Raw genomic sequence first — 22,034 nt, 5'->3', positions numbered from 1 at the left:
CCTCCCCCGTCCTTACAGCGCTTCTACAGTTTAGGGAGCTCACCTCGTATACGGCTCGTTGCTCTACCCAGTTTTCCTCCCGAGGTCTTTCTAAGACAGATCGGGTTTGTAGCCTTCGGGTTAGGCTCGTATCTTAGCGATATCGAGTCTGAGCTGGTTACTCTCTGCACGAGCAGCCTATAAATCCATACCTACCGCGGCGTGCTTAACGAGCTCGTAGAAATTGTTGCTTAAAAGTCGTCTGACTTAAGAGAGGCTGGGACAACTCACAAGTCATTATACACATCTTCAACGCCGAAGAACAGGAGGTTTGGTTCTTCCAAATCCGTACCGCTCACTTAGAATCAACGAATTTTCATCCGTTGCTACCCAAGAAAAGCCTGATCCTAACTTCCCCACTATGAAGTTTCCCAACCCCGAAGAGACCGGAGCCTTAGATCTCACTATCTAGATCTTTTTTAGTGGTTGATTCGTTATGGTACAGTACACCTAGAGACTGCACTGCCTCAATATACTCGTTACCTAACGATCCCGTATCTATCAAGCACACAATCACCCCCAATGAGTTTTTGTTTGCTTCCGTAAACTCCTAGATTGTAGTCGATGTGGTGTCTTGTGGGCACGCTTCGGTTGACTAGGGGATAGCAAGAGCGTATTGAGCTTGACAGAGTGTGCCTGGTGAAGGACATCAAATGCTAACATCAAACGCTGACACGGTTCAGTTCTGGTATATAAGCTCGAAGCTAAAGTCGGCATCTCGAGCAGCCCACAGTGCTAGAACGAGAGTTACCTCGGTGGTACCCAGCTTCAAGACCACACAAGCTGCAACGCAACCTCAATCGGGCCCTTGTGCCAATCGCTTTAACTCAGGATTCGCGCATCCTGGTTAACACTGCGGACTCAACACACGAAGTCGTGAAGACCATGTGGCGGCGGCGTTGATATACTTCACGGGGAATGATATATTCAACCGGAGCATGAGATTGCCGTTCTACAAGAAAGGCAAGTGCTTGAACTAAGAGTCTTTGTGAATGTGGATATCTCTCGAATTAGGAGGACCTGAGGTTGAAAATGCTTCGACCAGAGCCGTGTGGAAGAGTGAACTACTCCTTTTCACACAAGCGCGCTTCTTTATATCTATAGATGTTATAAAGAATTCAAAGACTATATTTTCCACTACCTACATTTGCACTACAAACCATGGAAATAAATACGGCGTATTTTACCACTAGACCATAACAAAAACCAAGGTTCCTATTTAGGGCCTGGGGGGGGGCCATATCCCAGTCTGACACAAACGTATATTGGAGTATCAATTTTGAAGACACCAAATCGATATGTGGCATGTTTCTTAAAGACTCTAAATAATAACAAAAACATATCGTTTCCCACGCCACTTTCGTGACCAGAATGCTCACTGTAATCAGTGAAGAGGTAATTTCTCTTGAGTCTGGCGCCTATTCATTTTGTTAGTTTAATTCACTTCAATTAAGGTGATGTCATATTACCATAACCACTCGGGTATATGTAGGATATAGGATTGTTCTTTGCTAGACAGACTGAGCCTTTTCTTTGTCAGTTTGCTAGTCATTTGTTAGTGCAGGCCTTCATAAAGGCCCTGCTTTGCTACCTAGGTAGTTTCCGTATCAAGAGTTTATTCCTCCTCCATCTCCCTGGTAGCATGTAGCCTCAAGAGTATATAACTCGCGTTAAATACTACTTGTTGTGGCGGCGAGGGCTTCTCATTCCCTTCTGTTCTTTCCTCTACTTCCCTCCATCGGTCCTCTCATTCACTCCTCTCTTCCAGTTCTGGCGGAATTTCCTCGGTTTCTTTCACTTCCATTTTACTCAACCTCCACTTGAACTGGCTCTTCGCCTCTCTCTACGATGTGCATCTTCATTCAGTGCATCTCTTCTCGATGCACTAAACAACAATCCGCTATCAGCACGTTCGAGTATCTGTCTATACGACATACATAGTGACTCAGTGACTCTTACTCTTCTCGATAACACGCCAAGGTCGGTCGCAGACCTAAGCCAAAAGCTTCGCGAAGCAGGTATTTACCTCTATCCTTTTCATTGAGGAGTAGCTCTTCTCTAACACTGAATAGAAACCACTCGCTCCTTGCTCAAGACGGAGATTTCCGCATTAAAAACCTCATCCTTGTCCAATGAATCCGAAACAACGTATCTGAAATCGCGGATATCAGCTATGGGACATCGAATAGGGACACACTGGGATTTCTACGTCACGATCGTGATCAACATGAAATAACCCAACCGGGATATAAAGACCATCGTGATCAATCACCACCTGATCATGATGCATCTCGCATAGGGAGTATGGTTCTCGAGAAAGTCAGGTATGCACCGAGACCCACGCACAGTCTCATCTCTATGAAGCAGCTTGCTGCTGTAGGGACCGTCTCAACAACCTTTTACAAAGACCCTGCAGAGCTCAAGTCTCTCACCACTGGCAAAATCAAGGCTTATGCTACAGTCCAAGACAACCGGTACTGGCACCATACATACAACAATGGCGGCATTGCTCAGCTCCGCAGATTTATGCAGGCTAGTTCCGTCTCCCGCTCTCTGTCTCTGGGGAGAGGACCTTGACAAGCTGTCTCCGGAAGATAGAGATCTGTATGCAGCTACTACTCAGTCCCAGCCTGCTGCTATTTCCATGGATCTAGAGAATCGATCGATCCGAAGGCTACAAAACTAGGGGGGGAGGTCCTTCACCAGGATTCCGTGCTTCACACCCAGCTCCAAAACATCACCAGCCAGATTTCCCTTACAGCGGGACCGAATGAATGTCGGTCCCACTTCTTCGCTCCAAAGAAAGGGAGGAAATCAGACGTGAGGATGATCTAACGAACAAATCGGGGTAGTGCAGTCTCTGGGTGCACTACACCACTGCCTTTCACTGGGCAGGCTCCTCGGACCCGCCCCCTGTCCTTATTGTGTCCGACGCATCCTACCTCCTGGATTGCATTGACGCTTACATGGAGAGTATCTCACGGGCAAACTCAGTACGTTACATCCAAATGATACGCTTACTTTACGTTAGGCAGTTGCTTATATTGAAAGGATAGAGGAAAGGTATTTTTCCGATGGATGCTGTGTTCTCGAGCTAGATATGAAGCACATAGTTCTGGTAAAGGACCTCCCCCTTCCCCTCCCCGTGGCGCCTCTGCAGCTCAGAAAGCTCACCCTTGTGCACTAGCTCGTTGCTCCGCCCAGCTTTCCACCTTCTGAGACAGATCGGTTTTGTAGCCTTCGGATTGGGCTCGCAACGTTCATTCGCTCTCGCTGCAAAGACAAAATCTGGCTGGTGATATTTTCGAACTAGTATGGACGTTTCTTCCCATGTATGTAGTCTACTGCTAGTCTTCATTTCCTCTGTACTTAGTAAGAGACAACTATCACCCAGTGCATTACATCTTGTACAGCCTTTTTCATGATCTCTGTTACGGTGTAGATCTTATCAGAGGTAGGATATATCAGACACAATAAGGATAGGACGGGTATAATGAACCTGGTGAAAGGTGTTGAATATAGAGACTAAGGTCTGTATAGCATGTATGTGAAGACAAAAATAATACTATGAAAAGTACTATGAATATGAAAGTCATCTTGACCGTGGACCAAATGATCCTTGCTCCACGCTCGTAAGCCAGTGCCTACCTAGTTTTTCAGCTCACTCTGCGAGCGCAACAGATCCACCTCGGACCACAGCCTTTCCGACTATCCAGTTCATCCATCTCCTCGTGCAGCCAGGCTTCTTATCCTGGGCTGGAAATGACAATTTCGGAGCCGCAAAGGATGAGGGGGCAGACGAAGCGATTCAGGCCATAGCGGTTTTCCACCCGGATAGACCTCGTTTGAAAAAGAATGGAGATGTGTATATGAATGAGTTGTGGTCGGTGTATCCAACTGAGTTATTTCGTGTCGATCCCAACCGTGACGTAGAAACCTCAGTGTATCCCGATCCGGCGCCCCCAGATCCGCGCGTTCAGATACGTTTCCGATTTATTTGACGATGACGACGTTTCCAGAGTAGTCTCTGTATTTAACAGGATTCATAGGTCTTTTTGTTAATTTGTAAAAGTTGATTGGGAAAAGCAGTGTAGGAAGGAAGAATCGAGAGCTCAATTAGGGAAAGAGGGAGAACATATATGTACTTATCAAACATACATATGTAGGTTTCCAACACACGTAATCGCGTTCTCATAACAAGATATAGAGGGAGAAAAAAGGATATGAGCTTGTGTTAGCTTCACCAGAAGGCTACTAGTCAACAGCACCACGTAGAGGTCCAAGCTCGTCGCTATTGGGGTCGGCTCTGTTAAGAGCCATGACCGTTTAAAATGCCCGATTCGTTTAATCCTTCTTCTCTTGGGCCTTAGTAGATAGTTCTTGCTTTTTTTTGGTGAGGGCTGGATCATAGATCGCCACCAATCCTGCAAGATATCGCTTTCAGGCCGAAGGTTAGAGAAAACGGGCGTAAGTTGAGAGGGTCGCTGGCCCCTTTTATTGCATTTATCGCATAGGAGAAAGCCGCGCCCAGTAACTGCTCCACATAATGAAAGCTCCGGAATTCCTTTTTTAATAATCCAGCATTGTTTGACTTCGGTATTACATTCACTGCAGTGGTGCACGGTGCTACCACTGAGAATGTCGACCTGAATTTGAAGTCTTGTCCGAGAGAGTATCTTTTCATTGAAAGCATTCTCGTCGTCGACCTTGCTGGTGTCATCGGCCTTGTTTGCATCGTTGGATTGGTTAGCCTCGTTAGACTGGTTAGCCTTCTTGGCCTTGTCTCTCTTGTACTTGGCTTTCATGGTCTTCGCCGACAGGCATGCAGGGCAAAAACCACCTACAATGCGAATAACCGTTTTGCCAGTAAGAGTTCTGTTCCCTGGACGGGCACCACAGTAAGGGTTTCGACAAATAGCCTCCTGAGCTTTATATTTGGACTCGTAGCGGCTCGAATTCCAGCACTGCTTGCAATAAAATTGACTAGGATCTGACTGACTCATCACGAACCTAGTATACCTGTTGGCATTAGGGGCTTCGATTTTGTTGCAGCCACTGCAGAAAATGTCGCGCCCCTTCTCTCGCTCATGTTCGATCCACCGTTGGTAGTATCTTTTAGCACGGTGAAACTTGGCAAATGCTTCGTCCGGCAGCTTGCCATAATTTCTCCGGTAAAAGTAGCAACTGGAACAAAGATAAGATCCAAGCGGGTCACCGGGATCTAGCAACATACGAGGAGCTCGGGAAACGAACTCACCGTCCGCTAAGGGATATGGTTCCTTTGGCTCATTTGCAGGAACTGTAATAGTATCGCATTGCGGGTTGCCGCATTGAGACCTGAGCCTATAGCCCTTGTTGACAAAGCCTTGGGTCAACGACTAAGCCGCATTTAAGCCAACAATTTGGCCTTCAAAATGTGGACGATACCCAGTCGCGCCTTGGAGCATCTCGTAAAGCTTCCACGTGCTTTGCTTGATAAACTCGGACTCGTATGTCGGTTTCCGAAGGGTTCCAAAGAGGAATATAAAGATTGCCTCTAGTAGGTTCAGATAGCCTCGTTCAATAGAAGAATTGAACGCTGCAAGCACACGGAACTCTACTTTGGCGCCCTTTTTCAGTCTCCGATAAAACTGAGAGCCTTTATGAGCATCCTATATGGATGGTAGTTGATGAACATGGACACGAACCCTGACACAGATACTCGACCCCACATATAGGGTAAGTGTAACTGTACCATCGTCATGCTCAGCTTCGATAATAAAGCCGAGGTAAATACCAGGGCGTTTCTTAAAGCCTGCCTTTGGAAGGTGACGGAGATCCTCTACCGAAAAGGTGTCTGCCTCGAAGAGAGCTTGCACCTCTAGGGAGATTGCAGGGGCAAGGAGACCCATAAGAAAGTCGATACTGACACGACTAAGTAAGGTCCAGAACCCGAGAGTTATAGGCCTATCTTGTAGCTCCATAAAGCTAGTCTCCCCAGCCCATTTCTTAAGGAATAAGAGGATCTCTCGAATCGTCTTAAAGAGATTACCGTTGAGGTACGGTGTCTCTTTTGCAGATGACTGAATGTTGGTTTGATCGGGAGAATCGCCAACAGAGAAATCCTCTCCTTCGGGTCCAGGAACGACTTTTTCATCACCGATAGCCATATGGGCTTCGGGTTCACAGATGACTTTATCATCACTGATGAGTTCGTTATCACTATTGAACATATGGGAGGTATCATCCCTCTTATCAACATCGGAATCCCAGTCCGATTCCCAACCATCGTTGCAGCTTTTAGAGCCCTTGTCGCTCTTAAGGAACGGGTTCTCCGCAATTTAGCCACTCGAGGTAGGAACCGGGGCTTTCGTGAAAAAGCCTGGAAACCGTCTAGGACGGATTGTTTCTTTTCGCCTGCCCTTTGAGAGGCTTTGGCATTGGATTGTTCTTTGTGGTCTGCCTTTTCACGGGCTTTGACCTTGGATTGTTTCTTTTGGTTTGCCTTTTGAGGGGCTTTAACCTTTGTTTCTCCCATCTGGTTTGCCTTTTGAGGGGCTTTAACCTTCGTTTCTTCCATCTGGTTTGCCTTTTGAGGGGCTCTAACCATTGTCTCCAGCCGCCACTCCTGACGTGGTGTGGCTGTTTGGTCGACATTGTTGAGGTCAACGCTATTAGTTTGGGCAAAAGATAGGGAGGTCTGTCGGTTTTGGGCGTTCTTGTTGACACCCAATGGCTTCACCCGTTTATTCGAAACTAGGTTCCGATCTTTGGCCAAGACTTCATCGACAGACCTCGTTGTATCAAACTGGTCAATCTGAGATAGGAGTCTCTTCTTGTGACCAGTGTCCTCGGTAGGGAGGAGGGAGGGCTCGAATGGGTCTACCGTATCACGACCAGCGCCAGTATCCATTGTGAGCTAACAGGTATATAGAGACCACTTACTTTAACAGTAATTAGAAAAATTAGACAAAGAATCGATGGATTCGGCTGATACAAGCACTGCTTTTTGGTGAAAGTGGTGGTGATGGTCTAAGGAAGAAGAGGTGGTCATGAACTAGCAACTACCTACCCACTTCAGCAGGTACACGTGAGTTTAATTGGATTCCCACTCATTTAAGGCTGACTTTCTGCTTGATACAGCCTGAGGAAAAAGTCGTTTAATTGAGTATTCCATTTCACTATTCTATCAAATATCATATAACCCATGACCTCCATAGTAAATTCTATATGAGAGTGGGCAGCTCAATTGCCATCAGGACTTCACCTATTTCCTTGTCAATCAAACCTGATTCCATTATATTAGCACTTGATCTCCATATACAGAGTCAGAGATATCCAAGGATGTGGTAAATCCTAAGAGTGTGCTTTTTGGATTTTTATCTCTAGGGGCGTTGACTGGGACCTAATCGTCCAACGCAAAGCAAGCTTATCATTCGGATATAACTCACCAATTTTGCCCATGGGACACTCTCCATGTAAGCACCAATACAATTCAGGAGGTAGGATACGTCAGGCACAACAAGGACAGGGGGTAGGTCTGAGAAGCCTAGTGAAAGGCAGTGGTGTAGTGCGGCCGGAGACTGCACTGCCTCAATCTACTCGTTACCTAATGATCCCGTATATATCAAGTATACAATCACCCCCAATGAGCTTTTGTTGGCTTCCGTAAATTTCTGGATTGCAGTCGCAGTTCAGAGGTAGGTGGTTGAGACAACATTATCATATCAAAAAAGTCCCTCCTCTTGCTGCGTAGGTATGCTCAGCCGACTAGGAGATAGCAGGAGCGCATTGAGTTTGACCTTCTAGATTGCAGTGCAGTCTGATGTCTCGTAGGTACCTTCAGTCGACTAGGAGACAGCAAGAGGGCATTCAGCTTAACAGAGTGTGTCTGGTGGAGGATATCAAACGCTGACACGGTTCAGTTCTGGTATGTAAGCTCGAAGCTAAAGTCGGTATCTCGAGTAGCCTATAGTGCTAGAATGAGAGTTACCTCGGTGGTACCTAGCTTTATAACCATATAAGCTCCAACGCAATATCAATCAGGCGACCTTGTGCAATAAAAGAAGTTCAAGGAACGTAAATCCCTGAAGCGCAAACAAGAGGCTGTAGCAACCCGCAAGACCAAAATGCCCAGGTGTGATCCGTTCGTTGGTCGAGTAATAGAAAAGAGTCACCAAAGCATACCTATGTCGGGGTTCGTCGAGACCTACTTCAGAACATTAAATGCTCCAACGCAATGTCAATCGGGCGACCTTATGCCAACCACGCCCTTTCCGTCCTCCATCCACCAATCTACCTCTAGACCACATACCCATATCTTCGACTCCCATCTCGAGCATATATAACCCACAACTACTCGATGTAGGCGACGATATATATATCTCTAAGCAGTACACGCCGCGCCCGTCCCTAACGACCTAGCTCTAGCTTACGTCGCCTACACTCACTTTTCTCATTTCTCCGCCGAGACAGCTATGTGGTGTTATTTGTTCGATAAGGTGGTTAAAAGGTCAATAGCAGCCTTTTCTACAATCACGCCGATTATAGTAATATATTTTCTATAAAACCCGATAGAGTTCTATCGTACAATTGTCTAGAATAACATTCGCGGTAGAGTGGTTCGTAAAAGCTTTAATAAAAGGCCTAGGCCTCCCCTAGTGCTAAAAAGGCTATATTAGATAGACTATAATAGAAATCGGCTAAAGAAAGTGTATAAAGGGAGGAAATCAAAAGTGAGGGGTATAACCCTTCCCAAGGTCGGCTATCCAACTTCCTTATCTTTCATCTCACTATACGGTTTCCGAATCGACGCACCCGATCTCAAGGTAGGCCCTATAGAACTTATCAACTTTTACAATCAAATAACAAAAAGGCCCATAAATTCGATAAGTTAAATCCGACAAGCTTTGCTTGGAGGTAGAGCTTAGGCGTCAGATAGAGAGTGAAATGGAGTTTCCGAGAGCTCCCAATCCGTCAAAAGAAGCTACAATACGGTGGAATGTGAGAATCACTGTTGATGTTTGAAAGAGAAAAAATTCAAATACTATATTTTCCATTGCATATCTTTACACTAGAAACGTATATTGGAGTATCAATTTGAAGACTCGCCGCTTTATTAATTAGTTGATGTATTGAAAAAAACAAAAAAAAAGGCATAACAACATTTAAAATATACATTTCTTTGATAGAGTGGAAGGCCAGTCGTCATCATCGTCGTCGTCGTCGTCGTCGGATAAATCTTCACCTGGCCGTTTGAATGGCAATGATTTGGATGACGAAGAAGGTATGGAAACACTACCTTTCCCAAATTGCTTAGGAGGATATGAAATCGATGCTAATAAGACACCGTGTGCTGTCTTCATGTCTTAAAGTCCCTACAATCTGACCCGTGGTTTGTAGGAATCTATCGGTCTGAGGTAGAAGAAATTTCTTCCAACGGACATGTTCAGTGTCGTATATGACCTACAAATGAAAAGTAGTGTAACCTGAAACGGTCATCTTGCCACAGAAAGTCGTCATTTCTATGGATACGACACACCCGCTTCCAATAAATAGCTACTATATCTAAAAGGAAATGAGAACAAGAGCAAAAGAGAAAACGCAGAAGGGGTGCGCAAGTGGTTCACTTCAACTAGCAGCAAGCCGTTGGAGACTATCAATAAGCTCAACGTTTTCCGTGAAAGCAACGCCACTCTCAGAAACCAACTGAAACAAACCGAGGCTGTGCGTGATCAAAATATCGCCCTCGAGAATGAGATGGTCCAGCCAGCAAATCGATCCGGTGGAAATCCTGCATCAGAAGAGGGCCGTTGGGGCCAATGCGCTGAGCGGCCTAGGGGTCTATGACCTATATGTATATGATTAGACCTTGCGATTTAGGAGGAAGTGGGCTGGGCGTACGTCCCATATCGCAATCTACTTTCGGTATTCGGCAGTGATGCCGCCAATTCCTCGTAGGTGGTTCTGCTAGGAGCGTCGAGCCACAATGCGTCACTAATCAGTTTTGAGAGGGCCACTGGTAGTGCTAAATACTATTGGTCCTTCAATAGTGCCTTAAACGCAAAACATTGTGGCCTATATACAAGGCATCATTAATTTGAAAGATCTTTGGGACGACTCCGAGCCCCCCCTAAGAAAAGGTCTCGACACTGCCACGATGTCTGGCCAAATCATACCCGAACAGTAAAAGGCTTGTCTGCTCATTCTCGCTCACTTTGTAAACTGCGGTTAGTTTATGATAGTACCGGATTAGTTGCAGAAGCGTCGAAAACTAGAGACTGGACTTACAGCTGCTAGGCTACAGCTTCGGTCCCCTCCGCAGATCGGCGGAGGGCATTAGCACGGGCTCTGAATCCTAGTATTGGCTCCGATCTGTCTCGGAAGAGTGGACATGTATAAGAGTTAGGAGTTATTGTTGTGGATAAGTGGAGGCACTTTGTCGCATTGTTACTCGTATGTGGGATGAATGGGCCAGATAGGGATGGTAATGGGGTTGGCATTGTAGGAACTTATGATATGGTCTAGTACTCGTGATATAATTTTACGGATATCGAAAGATCACTCCTCATTTAATATGCCGCGACATATTTCGTCGATCGCAGCTTTGGCCGAGTGGTCTAAGGTAATCATGACATCACCTTAATTGAAGTGAATCTAAACTAACGAAACCAACAGGCGCCAGACTCAAGAGAAATTACCTCTTTCACTGATTACAGTGAGCATTCTGGTCACGAAAGTGGCGTGGGTTCGAGTCCCACAGGCTGCATATATTTTTTACTTTTTGCTTATTATTGTGATTGGCTCCCCACATTTCATTGTGGGACAGGCTTTTGCCATCGCAATTTTGATTGGTTCAATTTTAAATTTGCGGAGACCTTTTTTCTTATCATATGATTGGCACTTACAATTTTAATTTGTGGGGCAGGGCGTTGGAAAAATAATCTTGAAGAGAATAAACGAGCCTTAGACGAAGCAAATACATAGTGGTAATATAGACTCTACAGCCGACTCTACAGCCGATTATCACCACGCTAATTGCGTTAAATAGTAACTGAGAACTTCCTCCTATAGCCCTAATGTGACATTTACGAGCGATCCGGTCCTAGTGTACAGTACACAAGGCGAGAGGCTCATTAGCTGGAGATACACAGGATTCGAAAAAAAGAAGATAGTTGTAAAAGACTCATATTTTATTGAGCTATATGCGTTGTATGTGTATGGCTAAGTGATAAGTAGTGGGGAGTGTTAAAGAATGTGAACATATCAAGATAGAAAGATGGGAAGAGACACCTTGTCTATTTAAGAAAACATATATCACGGGATCGCCTTATTAAGATAGGAGATTCTCTCGGGTCTGTCCCGGTGAAGGTAGGTTATAATAACTAACTCGAGCTATATGACTAAAAACCCTAGTTCGAGATAGTTAGGCATGCTACCAGGAACTGGGAGATGGAGGAAGAAACTCTTTGTATTCAAACTGGGAAAGCAAAGGCCTTTTATTGAGGCCTGCATTTCCTCATCGGCACATAGGCTCAGCTTGCTCCGGAGAACTGTTCTCTCAATAAGTGGACTCGTAAATCTGCTATTTCCACTCATATATTCACGCCAAAGTCCACTCAACCCTACACTAATGACGTTCCCAATATCTATGTCACGTATCGGAGCCTTCTTCGCGGCACACGGTGAACTAAGAGTCTCACCAAGCTAAGTGGAAGGTGGGATATTAGGTATCTATAGCTATTCTTTAGTACTATCTAACGTAGACAACTACGAAAACCTACTAATCCTAAGTTTAGACTACAATTTCTTAACTTAGAATATATGTAAAATTAGGGCCGAACCCCTACATCTGGATCAAGAACAGAGCTCCGATCCGAGAAAAAGGTCAAATCTTAGAATTAGCTAGACTTATCGTTAGTATGTAGGAAGAGTGCGAAGGGGCATAACATAACGGCCAAGGGTCACATGCCTGATTTTTTGGGCTTGATGCCTTAATTGCCTCCGACCTTATACCGCCTCCCTTTTAAATATAGTGCGATAGGAATAAATAGTCAGCCGCTTATACGCCGTAATCTCCTTAGTGGTCTTCTTAGGTAGTCTTCTCCGATAGTCTTTTTATATGTCTTTTTAGTGGTCTTTTTTAGTAGTTTAGGTATAACTATACCCCTTCGCAGAAGAGATTGAGGCTTTTTTTGCCTCATCGTTATGATTGGCTTTTACAATTTCAATTTGTGGTCCTCCGTGCCTGGAATGTAAATGACTTTGTTCGATGTGGGGCTGTTAACTTTTCTTTATTTTTTTGATCAATTCTCCAAGTTTCTCCAGGTCCCCCTCGAGTCTTCGTTTATCACCTTCGTTACCTTCGTCGCCTATCTGGCTCCCTCACCTCGTCTTACGGCCTACTTGCTACGGCAAGGCAAGCTCAAGCTGCCCACTATGGCCCTCACGAACGTCGACCAAGTTTCCCCCTCCAAACCGGTCGAGAAGACCCCCGATGTCCTCGTGACCCCATGCGATCCATGGCCTGCGCCGTACTATTTGGATGGTGGTTTCCGTCGTGTCACGCCCTACCATTTCACCTACAACACCAATTGCAAGGAGCGATGGCGGGGTCGTCAGCTGGTCGAGATCTTCACTTCCGAGTTTCGCGATCGGAAGCCAGAATACTATGTACGTGAATATGTGGGCATGGGCCTCCAGATATAGAACCGGAAACTGACATTTACCAGAGGAAAGCTCTGGAGGATGGCCTTGTACAGGTTAACGGCGTGACAGCCCGCCCCGAAACGACACTTAAAAACGGCCAGGTCATCTCCCACACCCTCCACCGCCACGAACCGCCCGTTACAAGCCTTCCTGTCGGAATCATTTACGAAGACGATGACCTCATGGTCATTGATAAGCCTGCTGGTGTACCAGTGCATGCCGCGGGACGATACAACTTCAACACGGTCATTCAAATTCTGCGCTCCGAGCGCGGCTCCGAATGGCTACCCCGCCCATGCAACCGGCTTGACCGATTGACATCTGGAATAATGTTCATTGGAAAGCACGCCAAGGGCGCCGATAAAATGGCCGCCGCGCTCAAGGCCCGGTCCGTACAGAAAGAATATGTCGCGCGCGTGAAGGGAAAGTTCCCAGACGGCGTCGTTGTCTGCGATCAGCCAATCATGCAGGTTAGCCCGAAGCTGGGTCTCAACCGTGTGCGCGCCACCGGCAAGGAAGCAACCACTAAGTTCCGGCGCCTGGCTTACTATCCTCCCGAGTCAGCAAAGGAGACCGAGTCATCTAGCGACGACGAGCGTCCCGCTACCCCGCCCGCGTCATTCGCAAACGAGACCGAGGGCTACAGTATCGTGCACTGTCTCCCGCTGACAGGCCGTACCCACCAAATTCGCGTCCACCTTCAGTTCTTGGGCCACCCGATCAGCAACGACCCTATCTACTCCAACCGCCGTGTGTTCGGGCCTGAGCTTGGCAAGGCTGAGGCGAGCGCCGATCGCGACGAAGAGATCGTTGCGCGGTTGTCTCTCATGGGTAAGACCGAGATCCCCGACACTGTTTCGTACCGCACACACCTGACCGCGGCGCCGAATGTCCCGCCGAACACCGACCCGGTGCTTGTCAACGAGATCATGCACCGCGAGCAAATGGCCGCTGCTGAGGACTACGAGAAGCGCAAGGGCGAGCGTCTGTCTGGCGATCTCTGTGAAGTCTGCGGAACAGAACTGTACTCGGACCCGGGTCCGCATGAGCTCGGTATCTTCTTGCATGCTGTTGCGTATGCCGATCGAGATGGTGATTGGGCTTACCGCAGCCCCATGCCTCGCTGGGGATTGCCTCCTGCGGGTATGGAGGGTCCCCGCGAGTGTCCGGACTGGGTTCCTGCCGCTGAAGGCGAGGAAATTATCGTTGGCCACGGGACTATTCCCCCTGGCTTGGGTGACGATGACCATGCTGCAGATGCAAACAGTGGCTCTGTGCTTCTGGAAGGCGTTGGCCTCGTTAATATCTCCGAGGCTGCCAGGAGGAACGAGCCTCCCCGTGAAGCCACAGAGGCAGCTGCTACGAACTAATGATGTTGTTCTTTAGGGGTTCCTTTCTTGAAAATACCTTCTACCTATATCATATTTCTTGGAATGTCTTTGTCTCATGATACCACTCTGCCGGCTTACCATCAAAAGTGTACGAGCACAGCGTCTTGGTCTTGGTGTTCATCTATCATATAGATTTGCTGCTTTTAGAAGTCTTATAGAGATATGTGCAATCTATCAAAATTCATTCGTATAACACACTTGCAAACCTGGAGTCCGTGTATGTGTTATATCGGCCCGAGATGTATCGCCATCTTTTGAATTTTTGGCTTAAGACTATGCTGGAGATCCTGTAGGCATGATTAGCATTCCATCCCATATATATCAATCCAGCACTTTGTTCTTTGTACCCGAGATCTCACCCTCGAAACGCCACGGACAAATAAACCTTGAATCCCATGCTAATCCCGAATGGCAAGAGTTCGGAAGCCCCCTCCTCTAAAGAGCAGCCAGCTTCCCCAGAAAAGGAGATACTCGCTTGTTGAATTTTGTCAGAATTACTCTTCCCTATAAACAGCCAGTTCATGTATAATTCTTTACCAATTTCGCTTTCCAGCCAACGCTATAAATGCCGCTATCTTTCACAATGCAAAACCGAACCAGACCAAAATATAACGCTCAACGCTAAACGCCTAGTAATGTATCCCAACGATAAAACAGACCCCAAAAATCTAGCCGGTCACCCATGTCACCTTGTGACACTGCTTCATCTGCTCTAGCGCAGCATCAACCCGCCACAGCATCGTCCCCGACTGCGTGCCTGGTGAGGGCTTCCCGCGCAGAACTGCATTGGACGTTGTGCAGCGCGAGTCGGCTGTCAGGCGGTACTGGACGCACTCTGGATCTGCGGCGCAGTAGTCTGCGCAGGCGGCGAGAGAAGTCGGCGTCTTAGGGCCCTTGTAATCTTCTTTATCGTCGCCTGCGCTTGCAAAGTTGTCCCAGTTGTCCAGGTGGTCTGCGAGGGTTGGACGGATGAGGTTGCGGAAGATGTCACTGTATATGAGGACATTCGTGTTTGTCTGGGGTTTGTTAGTGATATATCCATATATTCCAGGGAGATGGAAATTGAATATCCTGATATCCCAATTGATATCGAAAAAGCTAAAGGGGAAAGAAAAAAACTCACATCCGCAAACCACTGCTGTTCGAATTCCCACAACCGATCCACATCCGCGGGCGTCATATGGTGGAAAGTGAACGGCGCGAAACACCAAGGCGTCTTCGAAAAAGCCTCATGCAACATATCCTGCTCCCAAACCGACTGAGTCGTAACATGCGGCCAAGACCAAGTAAGCCCAATACCAGCTGCAGCAAGCGCCATCCCAAGCACACAATCCCCCGCCCACTCCCGATTCGTGATATCATCCCACTCGTCAATATGCGACGTGTGATAATCCGCGACGGAATGAATCGCCGCATTCGAAAGCACAAAGCCCGACCCACCATGCGCAAACAAAGTCGACCCAATCTGCATCTGGTTCCCCAGATACAGCCTCTCCTCGTGATTAAAATGCGCCAGCCACCCGAGCAGATTCGGCCAGATCGGATATGTGTCTGCTTCGAGGAAGACGAACCACTTGGCATCTGGCTTTTCCCGCCGCGCTGTATGGATCATAGGCAGAAACTTCCACTTATCCAGTTTCCAGCCTGGGTTGTCCATCATGCCGGACGGACCGTTGGCGACTTTGGTGTGGTCTTGTGAGGTTAGGGCTGTGCGGCCGCCTGTGCGGGCGCGGTTGTACAGGGCGAAGTCTTGGTTTGTTTGTTTGAGGGTTTCGGAGACGTTGAGGAAGACGTCGTGCGTGCGTGTACCGGCTATGTCTTCTTCGAAGTCTGAGACGATTATCTTGTGCGGAACGCAGCGGAGGGTCGTTCTTAGGTGCACGGGGACTTTGTCTTGCGCTTCTGTGATGCCGGTCTTCATCACTACCAGTACAGAGTCCATTCCTGTATCTGTGGGACAGGATGATGGTACATGGTCGGTTATTTCGGTTTCGTTGTGTGTATTATCAATGGTTACCCCCGTGGCGGGTTCGAGCACGTCCTGCGTGGTCTTTGAGCCGAAGTCGGCGTTGGTGAATTGCAGTATCAAGAGGACCAGGATTACTGGTCCCAGAATGAGTACCCAGCGACCATATCGGGGTGGGACAGAGTGCATTTTGGGGGGTTTCCTGGGTCTCTAGAAGAAGAGAGAAAGAGAATTGAGGAAAGGGGGTTCAATGGATATGGAAGGATCCATCTGTCTCCATGTCCAGATGGAGACCCAAATATAAATCACAAAGTTTGAGAAGATCTTCAGGAGGGTCTCAAGTTCTTGAGTGATGGGCGCGTGGGGGCTGATGCAAGTTCAAGGCTGCCTATGTACATAGGTTACATCGAAACCAGCGCTATTGTGGTACTATTATTCCCCAGGATTGAGCGCATGTGAGACATTTTGGATAGTGGATGCTCCATATGCTGTCCTGACCTAGTCCTATCCCGATCCTGTGCTCCTATGCCGTGCTATGTGGTCTCGGAGCTTCAGGGTTTTGCCCGTGTTGCGTACGTCACCACAAGTGGGTCCGATGATCTGAAACGTGTGATAAGTGATGGACTACAACGTGTATGTAAAGGGGTTTCACATTCAATATGTTAATGTTAATATGTTGTAGTTAGTATAAGAGGGGGGGTTCACTAGTTTATAGGGTTATGTGGGTATCGGACTACATTGAATGTACAGCATACATACCACTACATATACAAGGCCAGATTAGAATCCTAATTGAAATGTCTTGGACCAAAAGGGATTTTTGCAATTTTTGTTGTCATTTCAGAGAACAATTCTCTCGCTTCACAGCGCCCGGCACTATGACAAGGCCCGAGCCGGACATGCCATGCACAATCCTTAAATTTCGTTATCGCCAGAGAGATAGTATCGCCATACAAAAACCCCGACCTCGTGCACCTATCCCAATTAAAAGGAAACAAACTGGGTTTATTCCATTTATGCCTCGGTGGTGACACGGCCCTTGGGGTTAGTGACCTTAACACCGAGAGCCTTGGCCTTCTCGATAATCTCAACACGCTTGCGGGAGGAAACGGCGTGGCCGATCCTGTAAACTTGTTAGTAAAGGAAATACGCGAATCCATGTAGAGAACGATCAACATCGCTCCGATGGCGGAACGTACTCGGCAGCGAAGGTGCGGTTGTGCATGAGGAGGAGCTCAACGTCCTTGGGGTTCTGGACGAGGAAAGCCTTGTGGCCGGAGGGCATCATGTGGCGGGTCTTCTTGTTGGAACCGTAACCGATGGAGGGCATGGCCATCTGGCCCTTGAAACGGCGACGAACGCAGTTGTCAATACCCTTGGGCTTGCGCCACGAGGCGCCAACGCGCATGAACCGGTCAGACTGGTGACGGTTGAAGCGGTGCGTGCCTAATTGCAGTCGATGTCAGTCCTCCGATCGTGAATGTGGAAAGCCCATGTCCTTTTCAGCCTTCACGGCCTGCGGATAATGTCGCCCTTCGATTCAACTAGTGTTGGTGTTTTTTTCCACAGCAATCCTCCAATGGTCGTCTTTTCGGTTGGTGCATTTTGCTGAGCTTGTTTGTTTCATTTGGTCGATCGAAGGGCGAGAGAATCCAAAGCACGGGCACGAAAAGGAATGGAACAGGTGATCGGGAACATACGCTTCTTCACGATAGGGATGTGCTGCTTAGCGGCGGCCATCTGGAATCAAAATTAGTGACTGAATCGAATAGAATGCGCATTTTGTTGACTGACCTTGTCGGTATTGCTGGGTCTCGCCGGGCGTTCGAGAGTTGTCGGGTCGGAGTTCAATCTCGAAAACTTCTCTCTCAGGTTCTCCCGCAGCAGAGTGGGAGACCCACACTAGTGCGCTTTGGGCGAACTAAGCGAAACCAGGCCACTTATGTCAGCCTAGGGCTGGCCTAGCCCTAGCCCTAATATTCCCCTTTGAGTAATATCTGGAGATGTTCTATACAACTGTAGTACATTATAATGGGTCTCCTATCTTACGCTGCGCATTCATAGTATTCCAATATATCTTTATAATTTATGTGTCATTTTCTTTCCATGTAGTATTCATATCACTGCAAATGCAACTGAACCTTCTCGCCATCTTTCTCGCCACTCCGCAACATCTGCTCCAAGATCTCCAGATCCGCCAATGCTTCCTCGGGAGACTGTCTGCTGTCAGGTTTTCCACTCACAATTGAGTTTGCAAACTCCGCCACCTCGGGCACAACACCCTTGCCATCAAACTCAACATGGTGCTTCTCGCCGTTAACTGTCACATCATCAAAGTCCAAGGTGACGACACCTTTCTCGCAAGCAAACTCGAAGATCTGATTATTAAACGACGATCCCCAAGACAAGGAGATAACGCCCGTAGCACCAGATTTGGTCTTCGCGACGGCATCCACCGTATCCACCGGTGGCAGGAATGATTGCTGCAGCTGCGACTGCGCCGACAGAACGCTAAGATGCTCTGTGGGGCCTAGAATCAGACGCAGCGCAGCAGTCATGTGCACACCACCGTCCAAAAGGAATCCGCCCTGGTACTCAGGAGTCTTGCGCCAGGCGGTGTCTAGTTCAAATATAGTCAGTCTCTGTAGGATCCACCATGTAGAGCCTCAACCGGGATTGAACATACGGAAGTACTTGTTTCCCTTATCCATCAGGCTGTGAACGTTCACCCGGAAGTTCTGGACCTTGCCCAGTTTCTGGACTTGCTCGGCCGCGAAGAGGAACTTCGTCATGTAACGGAAGTTCTCGGCGACGGCCCAGAAGACCTTGCTGGTATCGATATTACTCTTGTACCATTTCAAAAGGTCCTGGGCAGTGGCGACATCCTTAGCGATGGGCTTCTCGGACAAGACGTGCTTGCCAGCGAGCAGTGCTTTCTTGATGAACTCCGGCTGAACCAGAATAGGAAGGCTGTGGGAGTCGAGGGTTAGTTTTTCGCCCATCTAGTGGAACCTAGAGAAAAGGGGGGTGATCCCGTACGCAATGATCACAGCACCGATATCTGAACGAGCCAGTAGATCGGTATAGGACTTGCCAGAGCCAGAGTCTTCAGAGTAGAGATCAACTTCAGACGTGCCGCTGGCGAGGTCCTTGGCTGACTTCAAGGAGCGAGAATAGATGGCCTTGAGTTGGAAGTTTGAGGCAGCTTGGACGGCGGGCTGTGTAACTAGTTAGTCAAACGCATTATATACAAAATGGAGGATTTGCCATACTAGGTGCTGCTCTTTCGCGAAGAGACCTGTTGAATGTCAGCCAATGCATACAGCATAACGTGTATAGAAGTATGTACCACTGCCGATGATAGCCACACCGATAGACATGATTAATGTACAGAGTGATAGATTTGAGATGGAATATACAACGATGTTACTTTTCCTGTACTTCTGATGTTATAAAGGAAGTCTAGCAGTGGAGTACGCTGGATGACCCCAAAGCCAATTTAAGCGGGAAGGGCCAACCTCGAGGCACCTCATTTGCTGGTCGGCTGCATTTCCTATTATGTTAATTTCTGGTCGGATACTCCGTATCTTATTTGCTTTTGTCGGTAGTATACTTTGGGACTAGTCTTATGTAGTATATTATAGACATGCATGCCCAGATGTAGACGTTCCCTTACATCTTCAGGTATCTCTACGAACACGGAGACTCCGTGATAGATCGGGTCATCCAAGAATTCCTCAAATTCTGTCGGCAAAAACAACCTCGACAACCAGATACAAAAAGTCAATCCGAACTGTACACTCCAATTGCAAAGGGGATCCAAAGCCCAAATCCGAATAGAACGCCCAATCATGTCCGTCATCAAATAATCCAATCGTATCAATCGTAACAAAACGCCCACATGTCAGCCAAAAGCCTTCCAACATTCAATGTTCCAAGGATGTCCAGATGAAACCTTGGGAACCCTCATTGGTGATTAACCAAAGCCCTCAATCGCTCCACACGCGCCATAGCCTTCTCCAGTCTCTCCAACCGAGTGCGCTTCTCAACATCCCTCCTCTCCAGCACAGCAACCCTCTCCTCAAGCTTCGCGCGAGCCTTCCGCTCCTCCGCAACCATCTCATTCGCCTGACTGAAAAGCTGCACGGTCAACTCCTCTAGCTCAGTGCTCGCTTGTGAAAGCTGCGATTCAGCAGCCTCGCGCAGCCTCTGTTCGCGCGTAAGCGCATCCTGCAATTCAGTGTTGTGTTCACTGTTCGCAGGGGACATATGTGGGAGGGGTGTTGTCAAGGTAGTCGGGGTAGTCGGGAGGGGGCGCCGCTAGATGTTGATGGTGCGCTTGCGGGGTTGCGCTGCCGCGTCGGTAGGGGAGGAGGGAGGCTAGGTTTGTGAGGCGGCTCTGGTATGTTTGTGGTTGGGGTTGGGATTCTGAGGATGTTGGGCGTTGTGGTGATGAATGCTCGGTTTGGGAAGGAGGTCTGCCCAGTGAGGAGCTGCTTCGTGGGGTGTGGTAGGATCCTTGGGGTTGGGAGGAGCGTAGACGTCGGATTTCTTCTTCGTACTGGCTGAGTTTGGAGGCTGTTTGCGATCGGGTTAGCGGGGGGGTTCTTGTTTTTAAGGGTTGGGTAAGAAAGGGAGGGGAACAAAAAAAAAGAACACTGCTCTATATTCTCTGTGGATGCGATCACATTCATGCTACGCTTGTGTATGTAGTCTGCAGAGATAGGATAGTCCAAAGGCTTACCTGTAGCTGAAGCGCGCGCTGTTAACGCATGCACCTGCCCCTCCAGCTCCTGGATTCTATCTTGGGCACCGCCATTAGGAAATCCTTCGCCCCAACACATAGGACATTGTTTTTCTGATATAGCACCCTTCATGGCCGGTGCGACAAGTGTGGTAGTGAGGGATGTTGTGGTAGTCGACATGACAACATGGGGTTTACCCCGGGATTGTCATTTAATTTGTTTTTTTAAACTAGGCGTACTAAGGTTGCAACAGTGATTTGACGGGGTTTGACGAGGTATAAGAAGTACCTTAAGTACTAACAGGAAAAAAAGGGAAACAGAGAAAAGAAAAGAAATTTAAAAGGCTGAAAATCATAATCCCTGGCCCTTTGAAGGGGCTTCAATTAATTCCATACCGGCCACTTCGATTTCTTGGCCAATCGTATCGTATCTTGGTTCCTGGATGATCTATGAGAATATGAAAATGGACGGAGTAAACAAAGATATGTTCAAAACACATTCAAACCAATTTAATTGCACAGTCTACATATGTATATACTAAACTCCCATCTCACACCTCACACGCTCTTTGCCTTAATCTGCCACGTTCGGACCGTTTGAGACTAGTGGGTCCTATTTATATACCCTTGCTTGAATCAATAGCCTCGAAATCTGATCTTCTCATGTCTTGGATCTAGAGGCTATTACTACTAAAATTAGACATATATGTACTCCGTACATACCTATGTAGCTATAGCTTTAAACATCACTACATATTCAAAATCCAACCTCCCCATTCCTTCAAGGTAACTGATCGACATTCTGATACACTAGTGTTTTGAAAAGTCGGCCCTGTCAGAGATATACAACATAAAAGACGGGCCATGCAAGTACTTATGTTGGAGATATGCTAACCTTGGAACAACATACATATTTATAACCTCTCACTATCTACATAATACCCTAGACGAATTCTAAACTGTCAGTGAAGACTGCATTTCATTCTATGCTAAGCGGAAATTCAATTCAAAGGTTAGTACACAGAATGTAGCAAGGATCATCGAGACAACTCTGCCATGCAAAGATCCCAAAGAATTGAATTAGAAGCAGTCACAGAAAGAAGAGCAAATAACAGGAATTCGTCAACGTTGTACTCATGAGAGGGGTGCTCGTAATGACTATTCTCGCAGAGTCGTCTTGTTCACATGGCCGAGAACGGAGAAAGAA

General features: G+C 47.4%; 7 protein-coding genes across 7 annotated transcripts; 2 read left to right on the top strand and 5 right to left on the bottom strand.

The window, feature by feature from the left end:
• Window positions 1-2,397: 2,397 nt before the first annotated feature.
• Window positions 2,398-2,616, top strand: N7519_005376 (uncharacterized protein; the record flags this gene model as incomplete). The annotated part of the gene is made up of 1 exon (XM_057292152.1): window positions 2,398-2,616. The coding sequence occupies one exon, from the start codon at window positions 2,398-2,400 to the stop codon at window positions 2,614-2,616; it is 219 nt and encodes a 72-aa protein (XP_057146963.1).
• Window positions 2,617-4,383: 1,767 nt separating this feature from the next.
• On the bottom strand, window positions 4,384-4,844 carry N7519_005375 (uncharacterized protein; the record flags this gene model as incomplete). Its single annotated transcript, XM_057292151.1, has 2 exons — window positions 4,384-4,463; window positions 4,649-4,844. The coding sequence occupies 2 exons, from the start codon at window positions 4,842-4,844 to the stop codon at window positions 4,384-4,386; spliced, it is 276 nt and encodes a 91-aa protein (XP_057146962.1).
• Window positions 4,845-5,417: 573 nt separating this feature from the next.
• Window positions 5,418-6,931, bottom strand: N7519_005374 (cell envelope integrity TolA family protein; the record flags this gene model as incomplete). The annotated part of the gene is made up of 3 exons (XM_057292150.1): window positions 5,418-5,690; window positions 5,727-6,335; window positions 6,368-6,931. The coding sequence occupies 3 exons, from the start codon at window positions 6,929-6,931 to the stop codon at window positions 5,418-5,420; spliced, it is 1,446 nt and encodes a 481-aa protein (XP_057146961.1).
• Window positions 6,932-10,594: 3,663 nt separating this feature from the next.
• Window positions 10,595-14,096, top strand: N7519_005373 (pseudouridine synthase family protein; the record flags this gene model as incomplete). Its single annotated transcript, XM_057292149.1, has 4 exons — window positions 10,595-10,642; window positions 10,696-10,761; window positions 12,346-12,690; window positions 12,750-14,096. 4 exons carry the CDS (start codon window positions 10,595-10,597, stop codon window positions 14,094-14,096), a joined length of 1,806 nt encoding a protein of 601 aa, XP_057146960.1.
• Window positions 14,097-14,785: 689 nt separating this feature from the next.
• On the bottom strand, window positions 14,786-16,272 carry N7519_005372 (uncharacterized protein; the record flags this gene model as incomplete). The annotated part of the gene is made up of 2 exons (XM_057292148.1): window positions 14,786-15,133; window positions 15,241-16,272. 2 exons carry the CDS (start codon window positions 16,270-16,272, stop codon window positions 14,786-14,788), a joined length of 1,380 nt encoding a protein of 459 aa, XP_057146959.1.
• Window positions 16,273-16,881: 609 nt separating this feature from the next.
• On the bottom strand, window positions 16,882-19,463 carry N7519_005371 (uncharacterized protein; the record flags this gene model as incomplete). The annotated part of the gene is made up of 9 exons (XM_057292147.1): window positions 16,882-17,206; window positions 17,283-17,529; window positions 17,784-17,823; window positions 17,878-17,985; window positions 18,225-18,703; window positions 18,770-19,053; window positions 19,123-19,301; window positions 19,356-19,381; window positions 19,433-19,463. The coding sequence occupies 9 exons, from the start codon at window positions 19,461-19,463 to the stop codon at window positions 17,098-17,100; spliced, it is 1,503 nt and encodes a 500-aa protein (XP_057146958.1). The 3' UTR covers window positions 16,882-17,097.
• A 586-nt stretch (window positions 19,464-20,049) lies between these two features.
• Window positions 20,050-21,008, bottom strand: N7519_005370 (uncharacterized protein; the record flags this gene model as incomplete). Its single annotated transcript, XM_057292146.1, has 3 exons — window positions 20,050-20,313; window positions 20,351-20,661; window positions 20,828-21,008. 3 exons carry the CDS (start codon window positions 21,006-21,008, stop codon window positions 20,050-20,052), a joined length of 756 nt encoding a protein of 251 aa, XP_057146957.1.
• Window positions 21,009-22,034: the final 1,026 nt, after the last annotated feature.

The sequence above is a fragment of the Penicillium mononematosum genome, assembly GCF_028829835.1.
Source record: "Penicillium mononematosum strain IBT 11891 chromosome Unknown utg000003l:1.0-8172316.0:1.0-8177699.0, whole genome shotgun sequence".
Lineage (NCBI taxonomy): Eukaryota > Fungi > Ascomycota > Eurotiomycetes > Eurotiales > Aspergillaceae > Penicillium > Penicillium mononematosum.
The sequence above is the reverse complement of the archived record's forward strand: the minus strand, read 5'-3'. Positions and strand labels throughout refer to the sequence as shown.